General features: G+C 48.5%; 1 protein-coding gene across 2 annotated transcripts; it reads right to left on the bottom strand.

Moving 5' to 3' along the window:
• LOC118216119 (sarcoplasmic/endoplasmic reticulum calcium ATPase 1-like) lies at window positions 1-20,918 on the bottom strand. Of its 2 annotated transcripts, XM_035397144.1 has the most exons (24): window positions 20,550-20,918; window positions 18,885-18,902; window positions 18,328-18,410; window positions 15,044-15,148; window positions 13,971-14,109; window positions 12,452-12,532; window positions 10,693-10,778; window positions 10,149-10,446; window positions 9,607-9,773; window positions 9,354-9,442; window positions 8,895-8,997; window positions 8,476-8,607; window positions 8,138-8,263; window positions 7,574-7,792; window positions 6,761-6,872; window positions 6,170-6,393; window positions 5,256-5,476; window positions 4,518-4,720; window positions 4,299-4,384; window positions 3,473-3,606; window positions 3,059-3,176; window positions 2,437-2,554; window positions 1,474-1,510; window positions 1-715 (listed from the first exon to the last, which is right to left on the bottom strand). In XM_035397144.1, exons 1-23 carry the CDS (start codon window positions 20,665-20,667, stop codon window positions 1,506-1,508), a joined length of 2,985 nt encoding a protein of 994 aa, XP_035253035.1. In that variant the 5' UTR covers window positions 20,668-20,918; the 3' UTR covers window positions 1-715; window positions 1,474-1,505. The 2 variants fall into 2 exon arrangements, with proteins under 2 accessions (XP_035253035.1, XP_035253034.1); XM_035397143.1 differs by lacking the exon at window positions 1,474-1,510.
• Window positions 20,919-22,441: the final 1,523 nt, after the last annotated feature.

Below are 22,441 nucleotides of genomic sequence, written 5' to 3'. Positions count from 1 at the left end.
TTTAAAAAGACTGCAAACAAGCCATCTTTATGTCAAAGGAGCGTCTTTACAAACAGGAGTTTTGGTTTAGCGAGGTAACATAGGACAATAAATAATAATGGATAAGGTGGTGAGATGGCTGGAAGAGAGGCATCAGAATGACAGAGAAGCACAAACGCGGAGACCGACAAACGTTCGCCGAGTCACAGAAACACAGTGTGCTAGAGGGAGAAAAGAAGGATAGAGAGAGGGAGAGAGAGAGAGAGAGAGAGAGATCGCAAGACCACAGATGCATCTTGAGTAAACTGGAAAAAGGTCAAGGAAGCCCAAAATCATTAGAAAAGAAAAGGAACAAGAAAACAAAACAGAAAAAGCCACACATGAATTATCTTTAACACAGTTTTACTTTTTAAGAATAAAATAGTCATTATTAGAATATAGTCTTTATAAGAATGATCTATATATTAACTTAATCTTATTTCATATACAGAAGTATTTTTTGTTGTTTTTGTCTTTCGTTGTTGTCGTTGTTGCTGTTGTTGAAGCTTTTTTGTCTTTTTAAGTTGGATGGTTGTTTTTGATCTCGATGTTCAAGTCATTTTATTTCCTACTCTTCTAGTGACTGTCTTAGACGCCCCTTCTCTGGAGTGCCTTTCTTATTCCTCTGTTCTTCCTTCTCTCTTCCTCTCCTCCTTTTCTCAGTCCCATTTCTTCGACACTAGATTCTCATCTTTCTCTGTGCAGGGACGAGCAGAGACACAATCAGACCAGGAAGCAGAGTGCTGAAGACTGTTAGCGGTTAGCGAGTTAGCGGCATCCGCAGGCACAGTCACATCCTACTGCTAACCGCTCTAACAGAAACACGAACGGCTGCAGCTTTTCACAACGTTAATGTCATTGTTATCACTCTGTATGCCGTAAGTGTTAGCATTACAAATAAAATAGTCTGTATGGTTAGTATTTCACTAGTATTACTATATGTTAGTATCCTCTCTCAAAGGCAAAACTGCAAAAAAACTATGTGCACAATATTTAGATTACACTGAACATAAATGTCAGCCTGTCAGAATCTGCTCCCTATAGGGAACCGGAGCACACACCTCAGCATGATGCAGTAGGACAGAGACAGATCAACAGAACCATACAGCGCTTCCAATTCTGATATCAGTTCATATCAGTGAGAGTGACCAACAGAACAGGACTCTAAATTCTGATATCAGTTCATATCAGTGAAAGCGACCAACAGAACAATCTAGGACTAAATTCTGATATCGCTTCATATCAGTGAGAGGGATGGATGGATGATGACAGAAAAATACACCATGACACAAAGTAACACAGTCACCTTAAACACAGTCAGACACACAGGCACACAGCCCTGAGCACATTTATACTCAGTCAGAAACACAGTGTCTTGAGCACAGGTATACACAATCACAGTAACGATGCACACCAGGCAAAGAATGGGTAGAGACATAATGCATTCTGGGATACCTTTCTTAGTTACGGGAAATGGGGAAACAGGATTAGGCTGGAATGGAATAAAACAGTGAGTGAGTGAGAGGGAGGTAGGGAGGGAGGGAAAAATTAAGCAGGAAGAAAGGGAGAGGAGAAAGGGATGACATGGGAGGGAATATGAAAACGGGAATAATCTGAGAATTCAGGGAAGACTGACAGAGCGATAAAGGGAAGGGTGGTCATCACGAGATCATTAATCATTAATGCAATTACAGGGGAGATTTTATTTACAGACATAATTAGCATAATTCGCAAGAAATCTGGATATTGTAATATTGTTCATTTAGGGGAGATGGCAGGTTTTATAGGGAAGACTTTTAAAATGGGATTCAAAAGAAAATTGAGAATAAAATTTATAACAAGTGTCTGTCCATCTGAAGAGGTTTGAAATCCAAATTTTAATAAATAGTTATACTCCACGGGGTTCTAATTTAAGATTAGGGAGGGGAAATAAGTCAGCTAAAGGGTGAAAGAATATTTAAAAGAAAGAGAACATTACAGAAACAGGTTCCCACCAACAACTAAATTTGGCATATACTTGGTATAGACGATTCCATTCTCTGTGCACCTTGGTGTACCTGAAGTAGACCTCTTCCTCAGACACAAGCCATAAAGGGTTAAGTGAGAATTAACACCAGCATATTTGTGAATAAGGAATTGGCTTTAAGGATTGGGAACATGTTACTCTCACAAAAGGGAATAAAGAGACAGAACACATGAAGTGTTAAAAATGGAATGGCGTGTGTGTGTGTGTGTGTGTGCAAGTTCGTGTGTGTTTGCATGTGTGTGTACGGGTTTGTGTCTGTGTGTGCATGTGTTTGTGTGTGTGTCTGTGTGTGCGTGAGTGTGTGTGTGTGTGTTTCTGTGTGTGTGTGTGTGTGAGTGTGCATGTGTGTGACTGTGTGTGTGTGCGCAGGTGTCTGGGGTTCTCACACTTACCCTCCAAGTAGTTGCGGGCGACGAACTTCAGCACCTCGTCAATCAGGATGACAGGGAAGGACAGCTTCAGCACCACAATCCACTGTTCCAGGTTCAAGTGAGTCAGTTTGAAGACCATCTATGGAGGAGCAAAAGGAAGATTAATACAGGTGAGTCAAACATGTCTGTCTGAGATTTGTGCAGGTATCTATACGTACAGATTTTTTTGGCAGCAATGTGTTTTAGAAACCCGTATTATAACAAAAATCTAAAAACCTACCCCAAGCAATCCTGAATGAACTGAAAGCCAATGTCTCTTGATATCACATGATGTAGAGTCTTACATTAGCAGGACACCACAGGACAATAACACTAATACTATGGGGAGGTATATACAGAGCAAGAAAAGGGGAGATAGAGTGGACTTCTGAGAGAGAGAGAGAGAGAGAGAGAGGAAGAGAGGGAGAGATGTGTGACTGAAGGATGGATGAGGAGAGGAAAAAAGCGTGAAGGAAGGAGGGGTGTGGAGACAAGGTGGGAGAGAAGACGTGAGGTGAGACTGAAGGACGAGTGTGGAGAGAAGGTGGGAGAGAGAGGGAGAGAGGGAGTGAAGGGTGTGGAGATGGCAGGAGAGAGAACTCACGGGCAGGGGGTCCACGTAGATGATCATGAAGTGGAGGGACATAGAGAGAGTCATGGCGCCCACCAGCCAGCCATTGCTCCATGGAGGCATGCGCACCAGAGACTGGTTCTCAGACAGGCTGAGGGAGAGATGGGATGCGGGTTAACACTCGCCGGCCCGGGACCCACCCCAGGACAGGCTACCAAGAGCACTGGGAATGAGCAGTGGGGCCAAAGCTCCTCCCCTTCAGAAACATTACTGTGAGGTCACAATCAGGGTCAAAGCTCATCCCTTTCAGAAGTACTACTGTGATAGCATAATCAGGGTCAAAGCTCCACCCCTTAAGAAGCATTACTGTGATGTCATAACTGCACTGCATTGGTAGTGTGTGATGGCTAGGATCCAAAGCTGCATGGGGCTATGTCGCAGTCTGACCTGTTGAGGGCGTTGCACATCTCGATGGTGACCAGCACGGACAGAGCCATGGTCATGGGTGGAGAAGCCTCAAACACTTCACATTCGATGCCGGCGAAATCCTCGTTCTCATCGTGGCACTGCATGAAGTGGGACTGAATGGGGACACAGAGGACAGGCTTATCACCTGAGTGGATGGGTAGGATGGGTACAGGGTGGGCAGGAGGTGGGTAGGGAGTGGGTGGGATGGGTATGGAGTGGATCGGTTGGGTACTGGGTGGGTATGACGGGTATGGGGTGGGTAGGTTGGGTATTGGGTGGGTATGACGAGTATGGGGTGGGTAGGTTGGGTATTGGGTGGGTCTGATGGGTATGGAGTGGGTCGGTTAGGTATTGGGTGGGTATGACGGGAATGGGGTGGGTAGGTTGGGTACTGGGTGGATATGAAGGGTATAGGGTGGGTAGGTTGGGTATTGGCTGGGTATGAAGAATATGGGGTGGGTAGGTTGGGTATTGGCTGGATATGATGGGTATGGGGTGGGTAGGATGAGTATAGGTTGGGTCGGATATGTAACAGGTGGGTAGGATGGATAGTGGGTGGTTAGGATGGGTAGGGAGTGGGTACGGAGTGGGTTGGTTGGGTATTAGGAGGGTATGACGGGTATGGGGTGGGTAGGATGAGTATCGGTTGGGTAGGATATGTAATGGGTGGTTAGGATGGGTAGGGAGTGGGTACGGAGTGGGTTGGTTGGGTATTAGGAGGGTATGACGGGTACAGAGTGGGTTGGTTGGGTATTAGGAGGGTATGAAGGGTGTGGGGTGGGTAGGACGTTGTGCTGGAGCTTACCAGCTGGTAGTAGGAGACCGCGGGACCGTCATCAGCGTACAGGAACCACCAGGCGGCAGCAGCGACAGTGGCAGCGCCCACATAGCCTAGAGATGAGGAGCACAGGGGGGTCAGGGGGGTCGGGGGGGTCGGGGGGGCAGGGGTTGCAGAGCTGGGTAGAATGCCCCCTCTTCCTCGCTCAAACTTCGGCAAAGTCCGGGCAAACGGGGATGCACCCACCTCCGATGGCCATGTATCTGAAGAAGAGCCAGCCGGAGATGAGAGGCTCCTTGGGGGAGCGGGGGGCCTTGCCCATGATGTCCAGGTCGGGGGGGTTGAAGCCCAGGGCGGTGGCGGGCAGGCCGTCCGTGACCAGGTTCACCCACAGCAGCTGCACGGGGATCAGCGCCTCGGGCAGACCCAGGGCAGCCGTCAGGAAGATACTGGCAGGAAGAGAGCGGGGGTTAGCGCACTGCAACTGCACACACTGAGCCAGACATTACAATACGTCACACTACAATCCATTACAATACATCAAAATACAAATTATGTCTCGTTACAATCCATTGTATTACAGAATGACTTACAGTGTGAGACCTGACAAGTGCCTGCACTTATACAAGACCTTCTAGGAGGGTTGGTTTGGGTTCATGGATTTAAACTCAAAGAATTCACTGAGTTGAAATGGAACTGAGCCCAACTCTGAGAGCCAAGCATTTTGTGGCACTGTGCACGCACCGTGGACAGACGAGGGGGGCCAGGTGTCCCCTTTTCTTCCCCGTTTCACATGTCCCGACTCAGTCTGAGAAACTCCTGATTTGTTCCATATTTCAGTGCATTTTCTGACCCTAACTGCCATTACTGTAGGCTCACACTGCATTGTCTGCAGGCCCGTTCAGGGAGTCCAGACAGACAGATAGACAGTCACCCTAGGGCAGCCGGACAGACAGAGGGACGGACAGAGGGACGGACGCTCACCAGACGACCTCCCCGACGTTGGAGGAGATGAGGTAGCGGATGAACTGCTTCATGTTGTTGTAGATGGCTCTGCCTTCCTCCACAGCAGCCACGATAGAAGAGAAGTTGTCGTCAGCCAGGACCATCTCCGAGGCAGACTTGGCAACGGCGGTGCCAGAGCCCATGGCGATACCGATCTCCGCCTTCTTCAGGGCGGGGGCATCGTTCACACCATCCCCAGTCTGGATGGACCAAGAAGAGGGTGAGAGGGAGGGGAGTGAGCAAGGGGAGTAAGCTAAACACGTCCGAAAAAATGCAGTAAAAGTGACTGTGATGTCACCCATTGACTTTCCATGAGGTTAGTAAAAAGAGCTTTGAAGCCGTGAGATACTATTGACTAGGAAGCGACGAAAACTGAGATATTAAAATATTGCCCAAATGACACAAATTTTATTTTGACACAAATAAAAAATTCTTGACTTCGTATTTTGACCGTATTGTTACCATTGTCTTACATTGAAACTAATGGCTGAAACACCTATAAAGAAGCCAACCGCACTAGTGTTAGCAAGAAACAAAACGAGGAAGTGAGCTTCAGAAGCGAAGGCCTTGGCCTGTTGGGAGTGAGTGAGTGTGTGAATGGAGTGAGCAGAATGTGTGTGTGTTTGTTGGACGGTGTCCTCACCATGGCAACGGGATACATGTGTGTTTGTGAGAGTTGGACAGCGTCCTCACCATGGCAACAGGATACGCGTGTGTTTGTGAGAGCTGGACAGCGTCCTCACCATGGCAACAGGATACGCGTGTGTTTGTGAGAGCTGGATGGTGTCCTCACCATGGCAACGGGATACGCTTGTGTTTGTGAGAGTTGGACAGCGTCCTCACCATGGCAACGGGATATGCGTGTGTTTGTGAGAGCTGGATGGTGTCCTCACCATGGCTGTGATCTCATCGAAGCTCTGCAGGAACTCCACGATCTTGCTCTTGTGCGACGGCTCCACGCGGGCGTAGCAGCAGGCCTTGCGCACGGCATCCCTCTGAGCTTCGATGGGCAGGTCGTCAAACTCGCGGCCCGTGAAGGCGCGGCCGGTCACATCCTCATCCTCGCCGAAGATCCCGATGCGTCGGCAGATGGCCACAGCCGTTCCCTTGTTATCACCTGAGAGGAGAGAGGGAGAGGACAGCTATTAAAACACATATACACACACACACACACACACATACCAATAGCTAAACTGCAAAAGAGCCCCTTCAGTCAGATGGTTCTGAACTAACTAACCTTGCAACAGCTAACCTAAATAAACCAACTGAATACCAACACTACAAATCAACCACCAATTTGAGTAAACTAAATTATAAACCAAAGCAAAACTACATGGAGCAGTATATGACAATGTTACGTAGTCTAAGAGACAGTGTGTAGCAGTCTACTCTAATGATTGGCAGTGCTGTGCTAATGTGTGGTTGGCTGTGTCTGTAAAGTACACTTGAACTTGAATTTGGTGGGGTGGGCGGGGGAAACCGACCTGTGATCATGATGACACGGATGCCAGCAGCTCTGCACAGCTCGATGGAGCCCACGACTTCCTTACGGGGAGGGTCCAGCATGCCCACACAGCCCACGAAAGTCAGATCAGTCTGGGACAAAGAGGGAGGCACAGGAGGGGGCGGAGTTACACACAGTCCCTACACACTGACCACAGGACGGGGCGGAGTTACACACAGTCCCTACACACTGACCGCAGGAGGGGGCGGAGTTACACACAGTCCCTACACACTGACCACAGGAGGGGGCGGAGTTACACAGTCCCTACACACTGACTGCAGGTGGAGGAGGAGTTACGCGCAGTCCCTACACACTGACTGCAGGTGGAGGAGGAGTTACGCGCAGTCCCTACACACTGACTGCAGGTGGAGGCGGAGTTACGCGCAGTCCCTACCCACTGACTGCAGGTGATTGTGTGCTGCGGGGAAGTAGCTCATTTCATGCTTATGCATTGCTAACCTCATTTCCTTTTTCTGTCGTTTTCCCAGAAACTACCATCCAATCTCTCTCTCTTCCTTGGGTTACAAAACATCTTTGCATTTTCAAAATGCATTGAGATACCGACTGCATTTGTACAGGATGCATACAGGTACCTATCGGAACTTTCTAACCCTCAGCTTTCCTCTTTGCTTCATCTCTACCCCTTCACTCTTTCCCCTTCCTGTTCCCTGTTTTCCCCGCAAGCCCTCGTCCCCTCTCTCTCCCTGCACCCGTCTTCCCCTGACCTTCCGCCTCTCTCTCTCTCTCCCCTTCTGTTTCCTTCCTGCCCGGGCTCTCTCTCTCTCTCTCTCACCTCGTAATCGGCAAACTTGGTGGAGTCCTCCAGGTTCATCTCCTCTGGTTTGAGCGGGTTGTCGCGGGTGGCCAGGGCCAGGCAGCGGAGGGTGTCCCTGCCGGTTCCCCACTCCTTGATGATAGTCATGATCTTGTCCTTGACGGGGCCGGTCAGCGGCACACGGGTGGTGCCCACGCGCACGTAGGCGCACCTGTCAATCACACCTTCTGGGGCGCCCTGTCCGGAGAGAGGGGTTATTAGACCGTTTCACCTCGTCCACGTTACTGACTCCATCTCGTGCGTCGCGATCGTCATTTCTCCTATGACTCTAAAGTGCCGAAACTGTAACACCCGTTAATTTCAGTTTGTACCTTCAAATTGCCATTTGAGTAACCCCAACAAAGAGAGCAAGTAGGCCTAAATAAGGCCAGGCTCATTCGAATTAAATACAGAGACAGAGACGCAAGAAGAATGAACTTAGACTTTCCCAGACACAGGACGCTAAGGCTAACTGCAAGCGAGAAGGACGTGTCGGAGACATTCGAAATGAGTCAGCAGCTCAGAGGCTCTATGAATGGTTACCTTGACGAACATCTTGTTGCCAACGGGGGCCTTTGATGCCTTGGCAGGGGAGCAGTAGACAGACATGGACTTCCTGTCACGAGAGAACTCCAGGGTGAATTCCTTCTTCATCAGCTGCTTGATGACCTGTGATTGGCAGACAGGAGATGATGTCACACAGGTGCTGTGTAGTGCAATGTAGAGCGCTGTGGCACACCGATATTGCTGCGTAAATACAGGAACGTGCTGTGGGAGGGACCAGAGTGGCTGAGATGTGTTCCGAGCTGAATGTTAGGGGAGGCATAGAGCATGCAGAGCTGTTTCGCCCATTGGAAAGGGAAGAGCTGGGAGGTGCTTACTGAGCAGCAGGTGTTTGCCCTCTCGACCTTGGAGAGACCGCGCACCTCCGTGCCGAACACGTTCATCTTCTCCACCAGACAGCACAGGGCGGTCTCTGTGGCCTCACCCACCTTCTCATAGATACCTTTAGACTGAGGGTGAGAGAGAGAACGAGACAGAAAGTGAGAGAGAGAGAGAGAGAGAGAGAGAGAGAGAGTCAGGTGGAAGGGGGGGAGAGAGAGAAAGCGAGAGAGAAAGTCAGGTAGAAGGGGGAAAGAGCGAGCGAGAGAGAGTCAGGTGGAAGGGACAGAGAGAGAAAGAGTCAGGTGGCAGGGGGAGAGAGAGAGTCGGGTGGAAAGAACAGAGAGAGAGAGAGAGAGAGAGAAACAGGTAGAGAGAGATCTGCAGGGACGCACAGATGGGGGAGGGGTGGACTAACCTCATTGAAGTCAAGAGAGGAGTCGTTACACAGGGCACAGATAGTGGCCAACTCAACCAGACCATCGTACTGGCTGCACTGCACCAGAGCACTACCCTTAGAGCTGTGTGTGAGAGAGAGACATAATTACACTTTGTGAGACTCAGAAATGATATCACTACACTCACACCCACACACACATACAACCACATGCGCGCGCACACACACACACACACACACACACACACACATAATCAAGGGAAATTAAGCCCTAGATGTGACTCTACATGTGTAGTTTTATGTAATTTTTTTCCCAGTAAATCGACTGTAAAGTTGCAGTCATTACTAAGACTGCTGCTTCCCAGGAATGGCAAGGGACTCTTTAGTGTCCTTCGGTGCTCCGATCAGCACACGCCTCACTCTCACCCTTCTGAGAGCAGCGGGGTGGTGTGACTGTGACTGTGACCCATGCGTACTTACACTTCCCCCTCAGGGGTGTACTTGGAGCCAGAGATGTTGAACTCATCCAGGACAACATTCTCATCTTCCACCTTCTCAATGACGAACATCTGTGGAGAGAAAATGAGAAAGAAAGAAAGAGGTTACTTAGAACAACCTCTCACTGAGAGGTTTTAGGAATCATCAATTATGACCAATTATGCACAATAGTTCTCTTCTTGCCCTCCAGCAGTGTAACCGGTGACCAAGCTGCCGGCGCCTGGGCCTCTCTCACCTTGGTCACACACATCTGGTTGGTGGTGAGGGTGCCGGTCTTGTCGGAGCAGATGACGGAGGTGCAGCCCAGGGTCTCCACGGAGGGGAGGCTCCTGACGATGGCGTTCTTCTTGGCCATGCGACGGGTGCCCAGAGCCAGGCAGGTGGTGATGACGGCGGGCAGACCTGCAGGATGAGGGATTTAACGCTTTTGCCCCAGCGTCCGAACACCCCCACCATCACCCCACCCCCCCTTCTTCTACAGACCCGACATGTCCCACTAGCACAGCCTATCGCAAGACTCGGGTCACCCCATGTGTCCCCCTAGCGCAGCTCATCCAGGGACTTCGGTCACCCCACATGTCCCTCTAGCACAGTCCCTCCCAGGACTCAGGCCACCCCACGTGTCCCTCTAGCACAGTCCCTCCCAGGACTCAGGTCACCCCACGTGTCCCTCTGGCACAGTCCCTCCCAGGACTCAGGTCACCCCACGTGTCCCTCTGGCACAGTCCCTCCCAGGACTCAGGTCACCCCACGTGTCCCTCTGGCTCAGAGCTGTACCTTCAGGAATGGCAGCCACGGCCAGGGCCACGGCGATCTTGAAGTAGTAGACGGCGCCGCGGATCCAGGAGCCGCCGTGGACGGGGTCGTTGAAGTGGCCGATGTTGATCATCCACACGGCGACGCAGATGAGGGAGATGACCTTGGACAGCTGCTCGCCGAACTCGTCCAGCTTCTGCTGCAGGGGCGTCTTCTCCTGCTCGGTCGCCGCCATTTGGTCGCGGATCTTGCCGATCTCGGTGGCGACGCCGGTCGCCACGGCGACGCCGATAGCCCTGCCGGCGGCAATGTTGGTGCCCTGAGAGGAGGGAGGGATTTAGGGGCACGGTTAACCAATGGGGTGCACCAACACTGAGAATAAGCAGCACTGCACACGGAGTGGTAAAGAGGCTCGGGGGGGGGGGGGGGACTAGAGATGCATTAAGCTGGGAGGGGGGGGTTAACGCAGCCAGAAGCTATAGGCCCATTATGGAGGGACGGATAGAGGGAGAGATGGAGAGATGGCGAGATGGATGGAAGAAGGGAGGGAGGGAGGGACACTCACAGAGAAAAGCATGTTCTTCTTGTCCTGGTTGACTGCTCTGGGGTCGGGCACAGCTTCAGTGTGTTTGATCACACTCACAGACTCACCTGAGAGCAGCACACAGAGGGGAGAGGTGAGTGCACGCACACACACACACACACACACACACACACACAGACATACACGCACACGTACGCACACACAGTGCTGATTAACCCTATTAGAGAAATAGGTCATTTGAAACCCCATCTAGTGTCCACAAGAGAGAACTGTAATCCCAAATTAAAGCATGACACTATCTCGCTAGTTTCTCTTGATGGAAACTCCGCCACCACGAGTGGTTGCCAGGTTCAAATACAATGTAGCTCTAAAGTCACAATTTAGCCAAATATGAGCCACAACAGACCTTTTTTACACAAAACAGCAGAACAATCATGTTGTGGGAAAGAGAAAATTCTACATCCACAAGCCACCTTAATTTCAAAAACTTCGCAACACAACACCAAGGCTCGCTGTCGCTACCTAGAAACCGTTATTGACAAACTAGTATTACAGAATGTGTTGAAAAATTCCATATCCACTCTAATGCTGGATTGCTAGCTTATTTTCTGCATTCTGCACAACATAATTGCTATTTCAATAGCTCCAGTTTAGGTTACGTGTGATGTTTTCACTGCACGAACTAGCTAACGTCAGCAAACAGCTATGTCTTTACACACAAACACCATGTAGCTCTAAAGTCATAATTTATCAAAATATAGCAAGCGATCAGATGTTAGCCTGTCAGGGTTCTATCTGATTAATGAGATAACTGATAACGCATACCAAAGAAGTCAGCTATTTTTCACTGTAATTCTACCCGGCACCCGGCTGTGCGTCGGGCCTGCTATTGGCTCAGGAGATTGTTGGAGGCAGCAGCCGCAGTATCTGATGTCTCAGACAGACATAAACACAACACGGCTTATGAACCGTAAAATTTATTTGAAAGTACAAATTCATAGCCAATATAATTTTCTTGATGTGTGATTTTTATTATTTGTCTATGTTGAAGAGTTAGATATAGCACCTTTAAAATTCCTATCACAGTGCGGTGTATACTGTCGATAAAAATAAATGCCTGTCGGTACATGTAAAGCACTCACTCTCAGTGCTGTCATGTGCCCTTTGACCTGAGGAGTGCTGAGATCAGTCACAACAGGAGATTACACATTACTACACTTATAGGCTCAATACCAATCAGAGCACGTTCAATGAGAAGGGAAGATCTTACAAATAAAACTGGAGATTCCAGACATGTAGAACATTGAGAACATAAGGGATTAAAAAATGAATAAACGTGATTTTAAACGGGGGTGGGGTGGGGGTGGGGTGTTAAGTGATGCAATATCCTCCTATGACCCGACAACATCCTGTAAGATCAGAGACACATGTCCTCTGTGGGGGACACAGCTCAAGTCCCTGGTCGTAACCTCAAGAGCCATATATTCTACTATTCAAATATTTTCAATGCAACATGTTTTTCTCATCCAAGACACTTGCATTATGTTAAAAATTGAAATACTTAAAGGATAACGCTGGTGGTTCTCATTTTTTCAGTATCGTCAACATATCCTATGAAAAGACTGCTGGGTTTCAGGAGGGTATTTGCCAGGTAGAGATAATGTACATGTGTCCAAAGCAGGGGAGTGTTGCATGACAGAAATGCATGAAGGGATAGAAAGAGAGGGAGAGGGAGAGGGGGGAGAGAGGGGGAGAGAGAGAGAGAGAGAGAAAGACTCACCGGTAAGGATGGACTGGTCAACACGCAGGGTTGTGGAGCGAATGGCAGTGATCCTGATGTCAGCGGGGACTTTGTCACCAACTGTGGGAAACACAGGTAAAGGAAAGGGTACTGGGATTACTGGGAATTCTGGGAATACAGAACTTCATGGTACTGGAATTCCCTTTTCCCTAAACCCGGATCTGGCCCCACACCATGGCTGCTGCTGCTGCTACTTCTCCACCTACTGTAACTGCTCCAATAAACCTTGTCTGATCAAGCAATCAGGTGTCTGCTGATTCAGCTGGGACATCCTCTGGCTGTTACACTCACAAAGCCTTTTGTGAGTAGAGGTTACGTTTTGAGGAGCATTTGTGCTTATTAAAAGGATGAAGGTTATGGGAATTCCTGTCAATTTACCCCTGTTCATGCACACCCAGGATTGGAGAACAATAGCACGTTGGTGGCAATAGCCTTCAGTGGTGTGCTAGTACAAAGAGTGAACGGTGCATTGAGGGAGACTATTTGCACACCGCAGTGCTATAAACTGCCCCTGAAAGCTGACACAGTGTCCACTGGCTGACTGGGGGGAATGCATTACTACGGACGGGCAACAGGTGTATGCAGATATATGAGCAGAGAGAGAGAGAAGGAAAGAGAGAGAGAAAGTAGGAAAGCGTGAGAGAGAATGAAAAAAGGAAAGAGAGAGAGAGAAAGAGAGGGAAAGAAGGAGAGAGTATGAGAGAGGGAGGGGGCGAAAGGGGAAGAGGGTGAGAGGGAGACAGAGTAAGATAGGGAATGAAAGAGGCAGAGAGAAAGAGAGAGAGGTGTTGTTGTGTATTTATACTTAAGCTTTTGTTTTCCTTCCCTCTGCACCCTGCTCAGTGCCTCTCGGTCGACCCTTCCCCTCCCTCTCACGCCCTTATAAGGACAAACAGCTCCTGTGTCTCGCCCCCTCTCTGAAGGACACTACCGCCTGTCTCCCCTCCCATTTTAATCCTCATAATACTTCTCACTCTTCCAAAGATGTAACAACACCCCCTTGTCCCCCCTCCTGCCCCCCAGCCACCCTTTTCTCTCCCTCTGCCCTTAGTATCCAGCATGTCTGCCTGGCCCTGCATAAACAGGAAGTGACCTCAGCTGACAGGAAGCGCACAGTCTCCTGGTGTGAAATCAACAACTCAATACCATACCATGCATGAGGATCTGGGGGCTCTTCCAGTAAAACTGTCACTTTCTCACAGACGGATGATTTATCACTGATGATTTATCACAGACTGACTGATCTGTCACTGATTTTGCGATGGTTGAGGGATATTTGTGCTTCCTCTAGTGACCTATTTGTTCTATGAAGCCAGTTTGTGGGTGTTTTTTTATTTTTATGGGCTATTTCCAGAATGATAGCTGTACCATAGCACGGGGTTATATTTTAGCTGTGTGATGTCATGTCCTTGGCCCCTTCCAGAGGGTGACATCACGCTGGCTCGAGTTGCCTGGAAACATTGCCGTTTGCTCAGGGGGGCACGCGCGCCCGTCTTACCAGACACCTCCACGACGTCTCCGGGCACGATCTCCCTGGCCTTGATCCTCTGGACGCTTTTCCTGTCGGCGCGGTAGACCTTGCCCATCTCCGGCTCGTACTCCTTCAGAGCCTCGATGGCGTCCTCCGCATTGCGCTCCTGAGTGCGCAAAAGCAAACGGCGTTAAGGTTCCTATCCTGCGCGAAACACGCGTTTCCCCTCCCCTGTTTGTTTCTGTTGGTAAATCTGAACACAGTGTAATTCAAGTCTCCAATGTACTTCGAATATGTAGTCCTGTTGTGCTTTTTCAATGTGAACACCTGTTTTAACATGAGTACCATTGTAACTGTCAAATGGATCTCTATTTTAACATAATTTTATAACAATGCTAATAGGAATTCCTATTTTTGCAAGGCTACTTTACCACAGCTTCAATAAAGACCTATATTTTAACATAATTATTTCTCCACAATCTATCACTTTAACATGGCTATTTCAGAAGGAAGAAAAGTGTATGAGCACTCTGTATTACTGCAGAAGACATGTTGAGTTTATTAGTCGCACTGGTCTAAGGTACTAAGCAGAAAAAAAGATACATTAAAATACATTTTTAAAAGTCTCTACTGTCTATTGCACTTCAACACCCAGTGCACAACAAGTTCTGCCAATACTACAGACCGGTCCCATATGGATACATACGTTTTCTCAGTCAGTTTTCCATTTCACCACAACTGACCCTTTTAAACATGACTATTTCAGTGCAAACTTAATATGGAGCCCTTTTTTAACATGATTAATTCCCTAAATTTTTACAATGACCCTTTAACCGTAACACGAGCACCCTTTCATACTTACACTTTGGCCCCTAATGTAATACAGCCATGCTAGCCTGCTTTAGCTCTGACCCTACTGACCTCTGTGTAAAACGAGCGCTTGTGGCCCTGGTTACTTTTAACACAACCCGCAGTGTACCACAGTTACTCGGTTCCATTAGAGCACAGCTCTTCCCTCACCCGCACAGCCTCCCACCTCTGTGCCCGGTCACTCTACAGAGCTGTAATTGAGAGGTGCTACCACGGGCTGTTCCACTGACCTGCCACACTCCCACCACGGCATTAGCGATTAGGATAAGGAGGATAACGAAGGGCTCCACGAAGGCGGTGACGGTCTCCTCACCTTCCTCAAACCAAGCCAGGACCTAGTAGGGTGTGAGAGAGGGAGAGAGAGAGAGAGGCGGGGGGGGGAGAGAGATTATTCCTTGCATTAATGTTTAAATATATATTTGCTTTGCAAGAATTTCCGAAGGATTCCACTGCCAATAAATCATTTGAATCTGAACTTGAATTTAAATTGGAGAGAGGTTTGTGCTCTTGTCTCTTAGCAACTGCTTTTGCACAAAAATTAATACACAATATTTATTTTGATTTTTGCAAAACAGGGATACCTCCCTTCATGAATTCATAGAAATATTCATTTTGACTAGTGAGTGAGTCGTGTGTGTGTGTGTGTGTGTGTGTGTGCGTGGGAGAGAGGGAACAGTCATGCACTGTTGATTACTGTTCTATTTAAGAAGGTACCACTGTTTACACACACGCACACACACACACACACACACAGGCACACACAGACTCAGTGCTGGTCCACTGAAGCTGAAACACACTGAGCCCAAAATATATCAAGGAAACAGAGAAAACATATGACAAAAAGACAATCGCTAATTCCATCCTGCATCTTCATTCTCCACCCTTCCTGTCTCTTTTTCCTCAGCTTAATAGTTTGTGCATCTCAAAGAGAATCGAGCATCTTTTTCGGCTGGCCCTGTCTTTTTGTAATAGATTTAGTGCATTTGGCTGTGCTTTCATAGTAACATTGCGCAATTTACTGCCACATTGATGTATGAATGAGATATAAATGAGATAATTTAGTGTGGCATTATATTGCACAATGTTACTGTTGCACAATGCTACCCACACTGTACCTGGTCATCCAAGCCCCTAACACCACCCCCCCCCCCCTTCCATGGAAGTCCCTCGTTCCCTCCATCCTTGACCTTTTCCGAAGGATACAGTTTCTCGGCCTGGCTTGAGACTTTCTTAAAATAAACCCTCGCCCCCTTTTTCCCTCTCCCGTCCCCTCACTCCGGTTCTCTCCTTCTAAGGCCAAAATGACAGCTGTCCTGGGAAAGCGGAGCGGGGATTAATATCCTATGTCCAACACCTCCCCCCATCCCTTCTCCAAAACAAACTTTAAGAGGCAGAGGGAGAGGTTAACACGTGCTGTGAGAGGCCTGGACACTGCTGCCCCTCTATTCTACTGCCCCTCTACACTACTACCCCTATACACAACTGCCCCTTTAACTACTACCCCTAAACACTGCTGCCACTCTACACTGCTGCCCTTCTATAGTACTGCCTCTCTACACTACACTACTACCCCTATACACTGCTGCCCCTCTGCACTACTACCCCTATACACAACTTCCCCTTACACTACTACCCCTAAACACTGCTGCCCTTCTATAGTACTGCCACACTACACTACTGCCCCTCTATTCTACTGCCCCTCCACACTACTGCCCCTCTGTTCTACTGCCCCTCTACACTACTACCCCTATACACTGCTGCCCCTCTATTGTGTTGCCCCTCCACACTTCTGCCTCTCTACAATGCTGCCCCTCTGCACTACTACCCCTCTACACTGTTGCTGCTCTACACTACTGCCCCTCTACATCACTGCCGCTCCACAGTGGTACTGCAGGGGGGGAGCTGTAGTGGTGCACTGGGCCCTGGTCCGTCCAACTTAAGGCTCACTTTTTGAATCAAAACTTAGTAACTCTTAAATCACCGAAAGATTCACTGTATTGAATCTGTAAGAATCTGAGAGGGAGGGAATCTGAATACAGAACGTGTAAGCAGAAGCTTCAACGTCACAGTTTAGTTTATTCATACAGTATGAAATGCACAAGTGGTGCATGTGGAGTGGAGTTCTTCTATGATGGAGTTGAACGATACTCACTGACGCACATCATTAGAATTGGTTCTGCTATATTGTCTTTTTGTCCGTATTATTTCTTTTTCTCATTTTGTTTAGCATTATTATTATTATTATAATAATATAGTGTGTTTACTACATTACTACATTACAAAAGAACATTAAAATGCCCATGGCCAGGAATCAACAATGCGCATAACCATTCTTTGCACACAACACACTTTGTTAAAATGAAAAGCTGTCACGCTCAAGTGAACTCAGATGTGTTGATTATGCATATATTTGATGAATTGAGTTCCATTCACAGAATTGAGAAAGGCAATTGATGTCACACAGCTGAATATGAAATTAGAAAACGTATGAAAGGATTACAGATCTCTTTTTTTTACTTTACTGCAGTTATTTTCATCTTAAGCAGCACCAGCAAGGGCCCATAACCTACCGAAGCACTGAGGCACATTTCTGTTTTAAACGCAGCCAAAAAGCTGCAGCCCAATTTTCGCACGCCTCACATGATCCGGGGAAATCGAAAGGAGACGTGAGCAAACGTTTAAGGATGTACAGAGTGCAGGAGGCGTCAGAGAGAGAGAGAGGGGGAGAGAGAGAGAGAGAGAGAGGGGGGGAGAGAGAGAGAGAGAGAGAGAGAGAGAGAGAGAGAGAGAGAGAGAGAGAGAGAGAGAGAGAGAGAGAGAGAGAGAGAGAGAGTCGCATGCAACGCGTCATATTAATTAACGGCGTTTAGCAGCCAGCAGTGATGAAACAGAACCCCGCCCCCTCGCCCAGGAGCTTGGCCCCGGGGTACGGTCTGACGCGACGGGGGACGCCGTGGGACAGAAGAGAGGGGCGCGCGCGTATCGGGTGTCGGCCCGCGGGCCAGGATTGGCCGCCCCCGCTTCCTGCCAGCTGGCTCCTGTACCAGCATAGCCCCCGCCAACTCCCCAAGTCAACAGACGGGTCGTGGGCCGGGCTGAGGGGGCGGGGCCTCCGAGCACCCAGCACGGGCCCTTCCAGCGGCACCGCAAGTCACCGGCGGGGGCCTTGCGCCTCCACGGGCGTGATTGACAGGCAGAGAGGCTGCTGGGAATTTTCGAACGGATCCTAATATTGCAAGACGCTCTGGCTATTGCGTGCATACATCCAGGTGTTGATCAACTGGTTCAGCTTCTCTCTATAAAAACCCACCCTCCTATTTTAAATAACACAGTTAGCTGATGGACTTGAACAAATGGGTTACCAAAGTTCTACAGAGCCATTTCACTGGAGGAAGATCTTAAAATTTTCAGCAATGCCTAAAGCTGAGGTTCCACGGGACAGAAGAGACACACGGGGAGACCTGTGTGATTGGATAAGGCTCAGTATGATGCTGGTGAGCATGTTTATACTCACAAAAGAGATGCAGGCAGCCAGCAGCAGAATTCTGACCAACAGATCCTCAAACTGTTCAGCAACCAACTCCCAGATGGATTTACCTGAGATACAAAGAGAGAGAGAGAGAGAGAGACCATTAAATAAAGCATTTGCTATATTTGCAAGAATTAAGGCATGTGCACCTGCAAATGTATGTGTGTGTGTACCAGCGAGAAAGTGCGCATTTGTGTCTCTGTATATGTGTGTGAAAGATTGCACATACTTGTATATGCGTACATGCTTGAGTGCTTGTATCTCCACGTTGGTACTTGTGTGTGCGTGCGGGTTTGTAAATAACAGCATGATGGAGTAATATCACTCCTGGCTGTGTTACTATGTTAAATACACCTATTATAGCTAAAGGGTAATGAAAAATTCTCAAATGGTAAAGTGTACTAATTTGGTCAATGAGGACACGATGGAAGGCCCAGACAGAGCACCGGCAGCGTAGGCCACAGATCAGAGATCAGAGAGGCCCTTGGGATGCGCAGCCGAAGCAAAGTGTGCTCACTGAAGCAGGGCGAGCGAGTACTTACCCTCCTCAGCGGGGAGCTCTGCAGGCAACGCGTGGATCAGACAGAGAGAGAGAGAGAGAGAGAGAGGGAGAGAGAGAGCGAGATTAGAACCAATGATCAATCCATTTCACAGCACTGACCTGTGATCACAACAGTGGGCCAACTGCAACACAGAGACCATTTTACTCTCTGTCAATTAATAGGTAGTTTTCACGAGCATAAGATCAAATGAGGAAAAAAGTTTACACAAAGATGACCAACGTTTTAAATGTTGGGCTCAAGGTGAAGATCTTTCAACAATCTGTGCATATTTGAAAGAAACAGAAGGCCTTCCTGGGATATGTTTTGAATAATCCTATATCTTTAATTCCAGATTTGCAGACTTCACCGATCTTGGTGTCTAAAAAGAAAGTTGTTTCAAAAAACACACGTTGACAACTTTACTTCAAAATAGTTGGCTCATTTTGGAAACACACATTTTCGATCATTTGTAGCACATAAGACAAAATCACATTGCATCGGGGTGCCATGAGATAATCTCTCTGAGCTCCCCAGCCCACCAAAAAACACCCTGTGTTTAGTCAAATTCAACTCTTAACAGATGAGTGTTATCTGTCAAGTGTTGAATTAAAACTGTAAGAGTTGAATTAATACTGGGCATTTACTGTGTAAGGGCCTAGTGCTCCTCATTCATTCAAAAAAAAGAAAAAGAAAATTTCAACAAATTCATCTACTCTTGTTTTCAATTCACCACAAACAAGGCTCCCATCCATTTCAGTGTCTCGCACTGACTTTGCCGTTACAGAACAGGCCCAGTGGTACATTCTTCCACACTCTGCCCATCCCTCCATCCTTTCCTCTCCTCTTCCTCTGGGGCTCCGCTCATTCACTCACACAGGCCTCGCACTCTTCTCTCCATCCTCCGTGAATCCCTTTAAACAGCAGTTCACCGCCACGCAGGGCCAAGCCTGGCCGGCGACACACACGCATGATAAACCACAGACATCATGGGGACACACAACCCAGCGGCGAACACACAGCAAGGAAAACTCCAAGAGATTGAGTGTCCGTTCACTGCACCGGTCAGTCGTGGTAGAGCTCAACACATACTGACACACTTTCTGATTGCCCGAGGTCCTCCATTGTCTTACTACCCTATACTCTCCTCTTTCCGTCTTAAACACTCCCTACCCCCTCCCTCCCTGGTTCTTTTCTATCAGTCATAGCCGTGATGCTCTTCTCTTGTTTCCATTCCCTTGATGCACCAGTTTCACTCGCTCTTTCACTATGCAGGATCCCTCTCTCCAAATGACCAATTTTTCTAACATTTCCCTTTTTTAATAACTGTTTTTCTCACCTCTATTGCTCACTCCTGCTCTTCAGCCACACACACACATACACACACACACACGTGCACTTCTAACTGGATACCATCTGCTTCAGTGAGCCATCCAGCGATCCAAACATCAAAGCCACCACCCTGTTTGTTGCAGGTCATTCCCAGTTGGTACTGGTCTGCCATGAATCTCCAACCTCAAGCTTCAACACAAGCTTCGCTACAAGCTTCACTCTCTGCTACCGTGGTGCCACCCGATTCGCCAGCCTTCCCACTCCCCCTACCGCAGCTGTGGTTCACCACCACCACCACTCCACCACTCCATCCCTCCATCCCTCCATCCCTCTCACCGTTGTAGCCGAACTTCTCCAGGTTCTTCTGGAACTGGTCGGGGGTGAGGCCTGTGGCTTCGCTCACGGAGAAGTGGGCCAGGCATTCTGCCGGCTCTTTGGTGTGCGCGTTCTCCATCCTTTCGCGACGGGGGGAGACTTTGTGGAAAAGAAAGAAAGGAAAGAGCGCTTGTGCTCGTTTGTCCGCGATTCGTTTATTTTTTTTTTTTTAGTTTTCAGCAATTACGGTTTCCGACTTCTGCCCCTCCACTTCCTAAAAAAAAGCGTGGGACTAAAATACAGCCCCTCTCTCTTTCTTTCTCTCTTTCTCTCTCCCCCTCTCACTGCTCTCTCTTCCTCCTCCTACAGGAGCGCTGGACTGACAGAAAGTGCAAACTGGCACTAATTTTGATAGAGTTTTATACAGCCACTGGGTAGCCCATTGGTGGCGACACGCCCCGCTTGCGCTCTCCATTGGCTGAGGCCGTCGGATATGGGCATGGGGGCGGAGCCTGGGAGGGGAGATGAGGGGTAGGTCAGAGGAACTGGGCAACAACTGTAAAGGAGGCCGTGTGAAATGAAAATGAGGTCTGTTTTTGGAACATGCATGGTCAGTAGAATGGGGAGGGGGGGGGGGCAGGAGGGGTGGAATGAGCGATGGGGGGCGCTGAGTGACGGCTCAAGTGTCGCTCGGCTGGGGAGGGAGGCAGAGGAAGATAGAGGAAGATCAGCACAATGCTAATTTACTGCTAAGAGACAATGGGCCTGGCTGCACTCAGGACACATCAGTGTGTATTCAGAAAAAGAGAGAGGTAACAGCACAGGACACAACTCAGTAGATTTACAAAAAAAAAACGATGCTAATGTGCTATAATCACTGCACAGAAGAATGTTAGCCCACACTGTGTACACAGAAGTACATTACAACACCTGTGCAATGGTGGCTACAGCACCTCAGCTGTTCAGAGATACTAGCCCTACGCTGAATCTGTGCTACATCTAAAACTATGCGCTCAAACCAATTAGCTATTTGAAGCGCTCCATTCTCAGTTCTCCTCTTGTATTAAGGGTCATGTCTGTACTACTTCTAAAGTCATATACAGTATGGTTGGCTATACTGTGACCCCAGTGTCTTGCTAGCGACCCATTGCCGCGTAAACCCCTTTGCGTGCGCCAGTGTAACTGGCTGTGGGTGAGAGGAGCCTGCTACATGCCTGAGGGTGAATGCAGGGGACAGGTGCTTTTAGGGTTAATAGAGGGGTGACAGGGCGTGACATTATGCAAGAATGGGCATGTGTGTGAGGGCTCGATGAGAAAGAGAGAGAGAGAGAGAGAAAACAGGGGGCAGGGGGATGGAAGGAGAGAGAGAGAGAGAGGGAGCAAGCACATTGTTCTGTCACTCAGCGGAAGAGAGAACTTACACTGGGCTTAAGAAAGAGAGGGGGGGGGGGTCAGATTTTACGGGGGCTTTCTCCTCTGAAGGACAGGGCTGAGAGGGAAACACAAACCGGTTAGCAGATTATCATCTTCACTGTGGCGCTTCAACAGACGCCCGTATCCACGGCGACTCAGACCACAGGAGATAATTACAGATGATGAGATGGCCGCACATGCGGAGACACAGATGGTAATACAGACTCACAGAGAGTACCCAGCTTACCACAGATCACAGATAATGGGGGGGGCTACTACAGCAAACCTTAACTCACCCACCCACCGGCATTATTCATGATTGCCAGCAGAGAGAGACAACTAGTGGTAAAAACAAACAAACAAAAAAAACTTACATTTGCCAAATTTGTGTAATATTTCAAGTATTCTTGAATTGTTTTTCAGTTCATTTGAGAGAGAGAGACATTCCTTGTTTGCTTTGGCAATATCTACTTTGTGTATCTCCTGCCAATAAAGCACAT

The sequence above is a fragment of the Anguilla anguilla genome, chromosome 17, assembly GCF_013347855.1.
Source record: "Anguilla anguilla isolate fAngAng1 chromosome 17, fAngAng1.pri, whole genome shotgun sequence".
Taxonomy (NCBI): domain Eukaryota; kingdom Metazoa; phylum Chordata; class Actinopteri; order Anguilliformes; family Anguillidae; genus Anguilla; species Anguilla anguilla.
The sequence above is the reverse complement of the archived record's forward strand: the minus strand, read 5'-3'. Positions and strand labels throughout refer to the sequence as shown.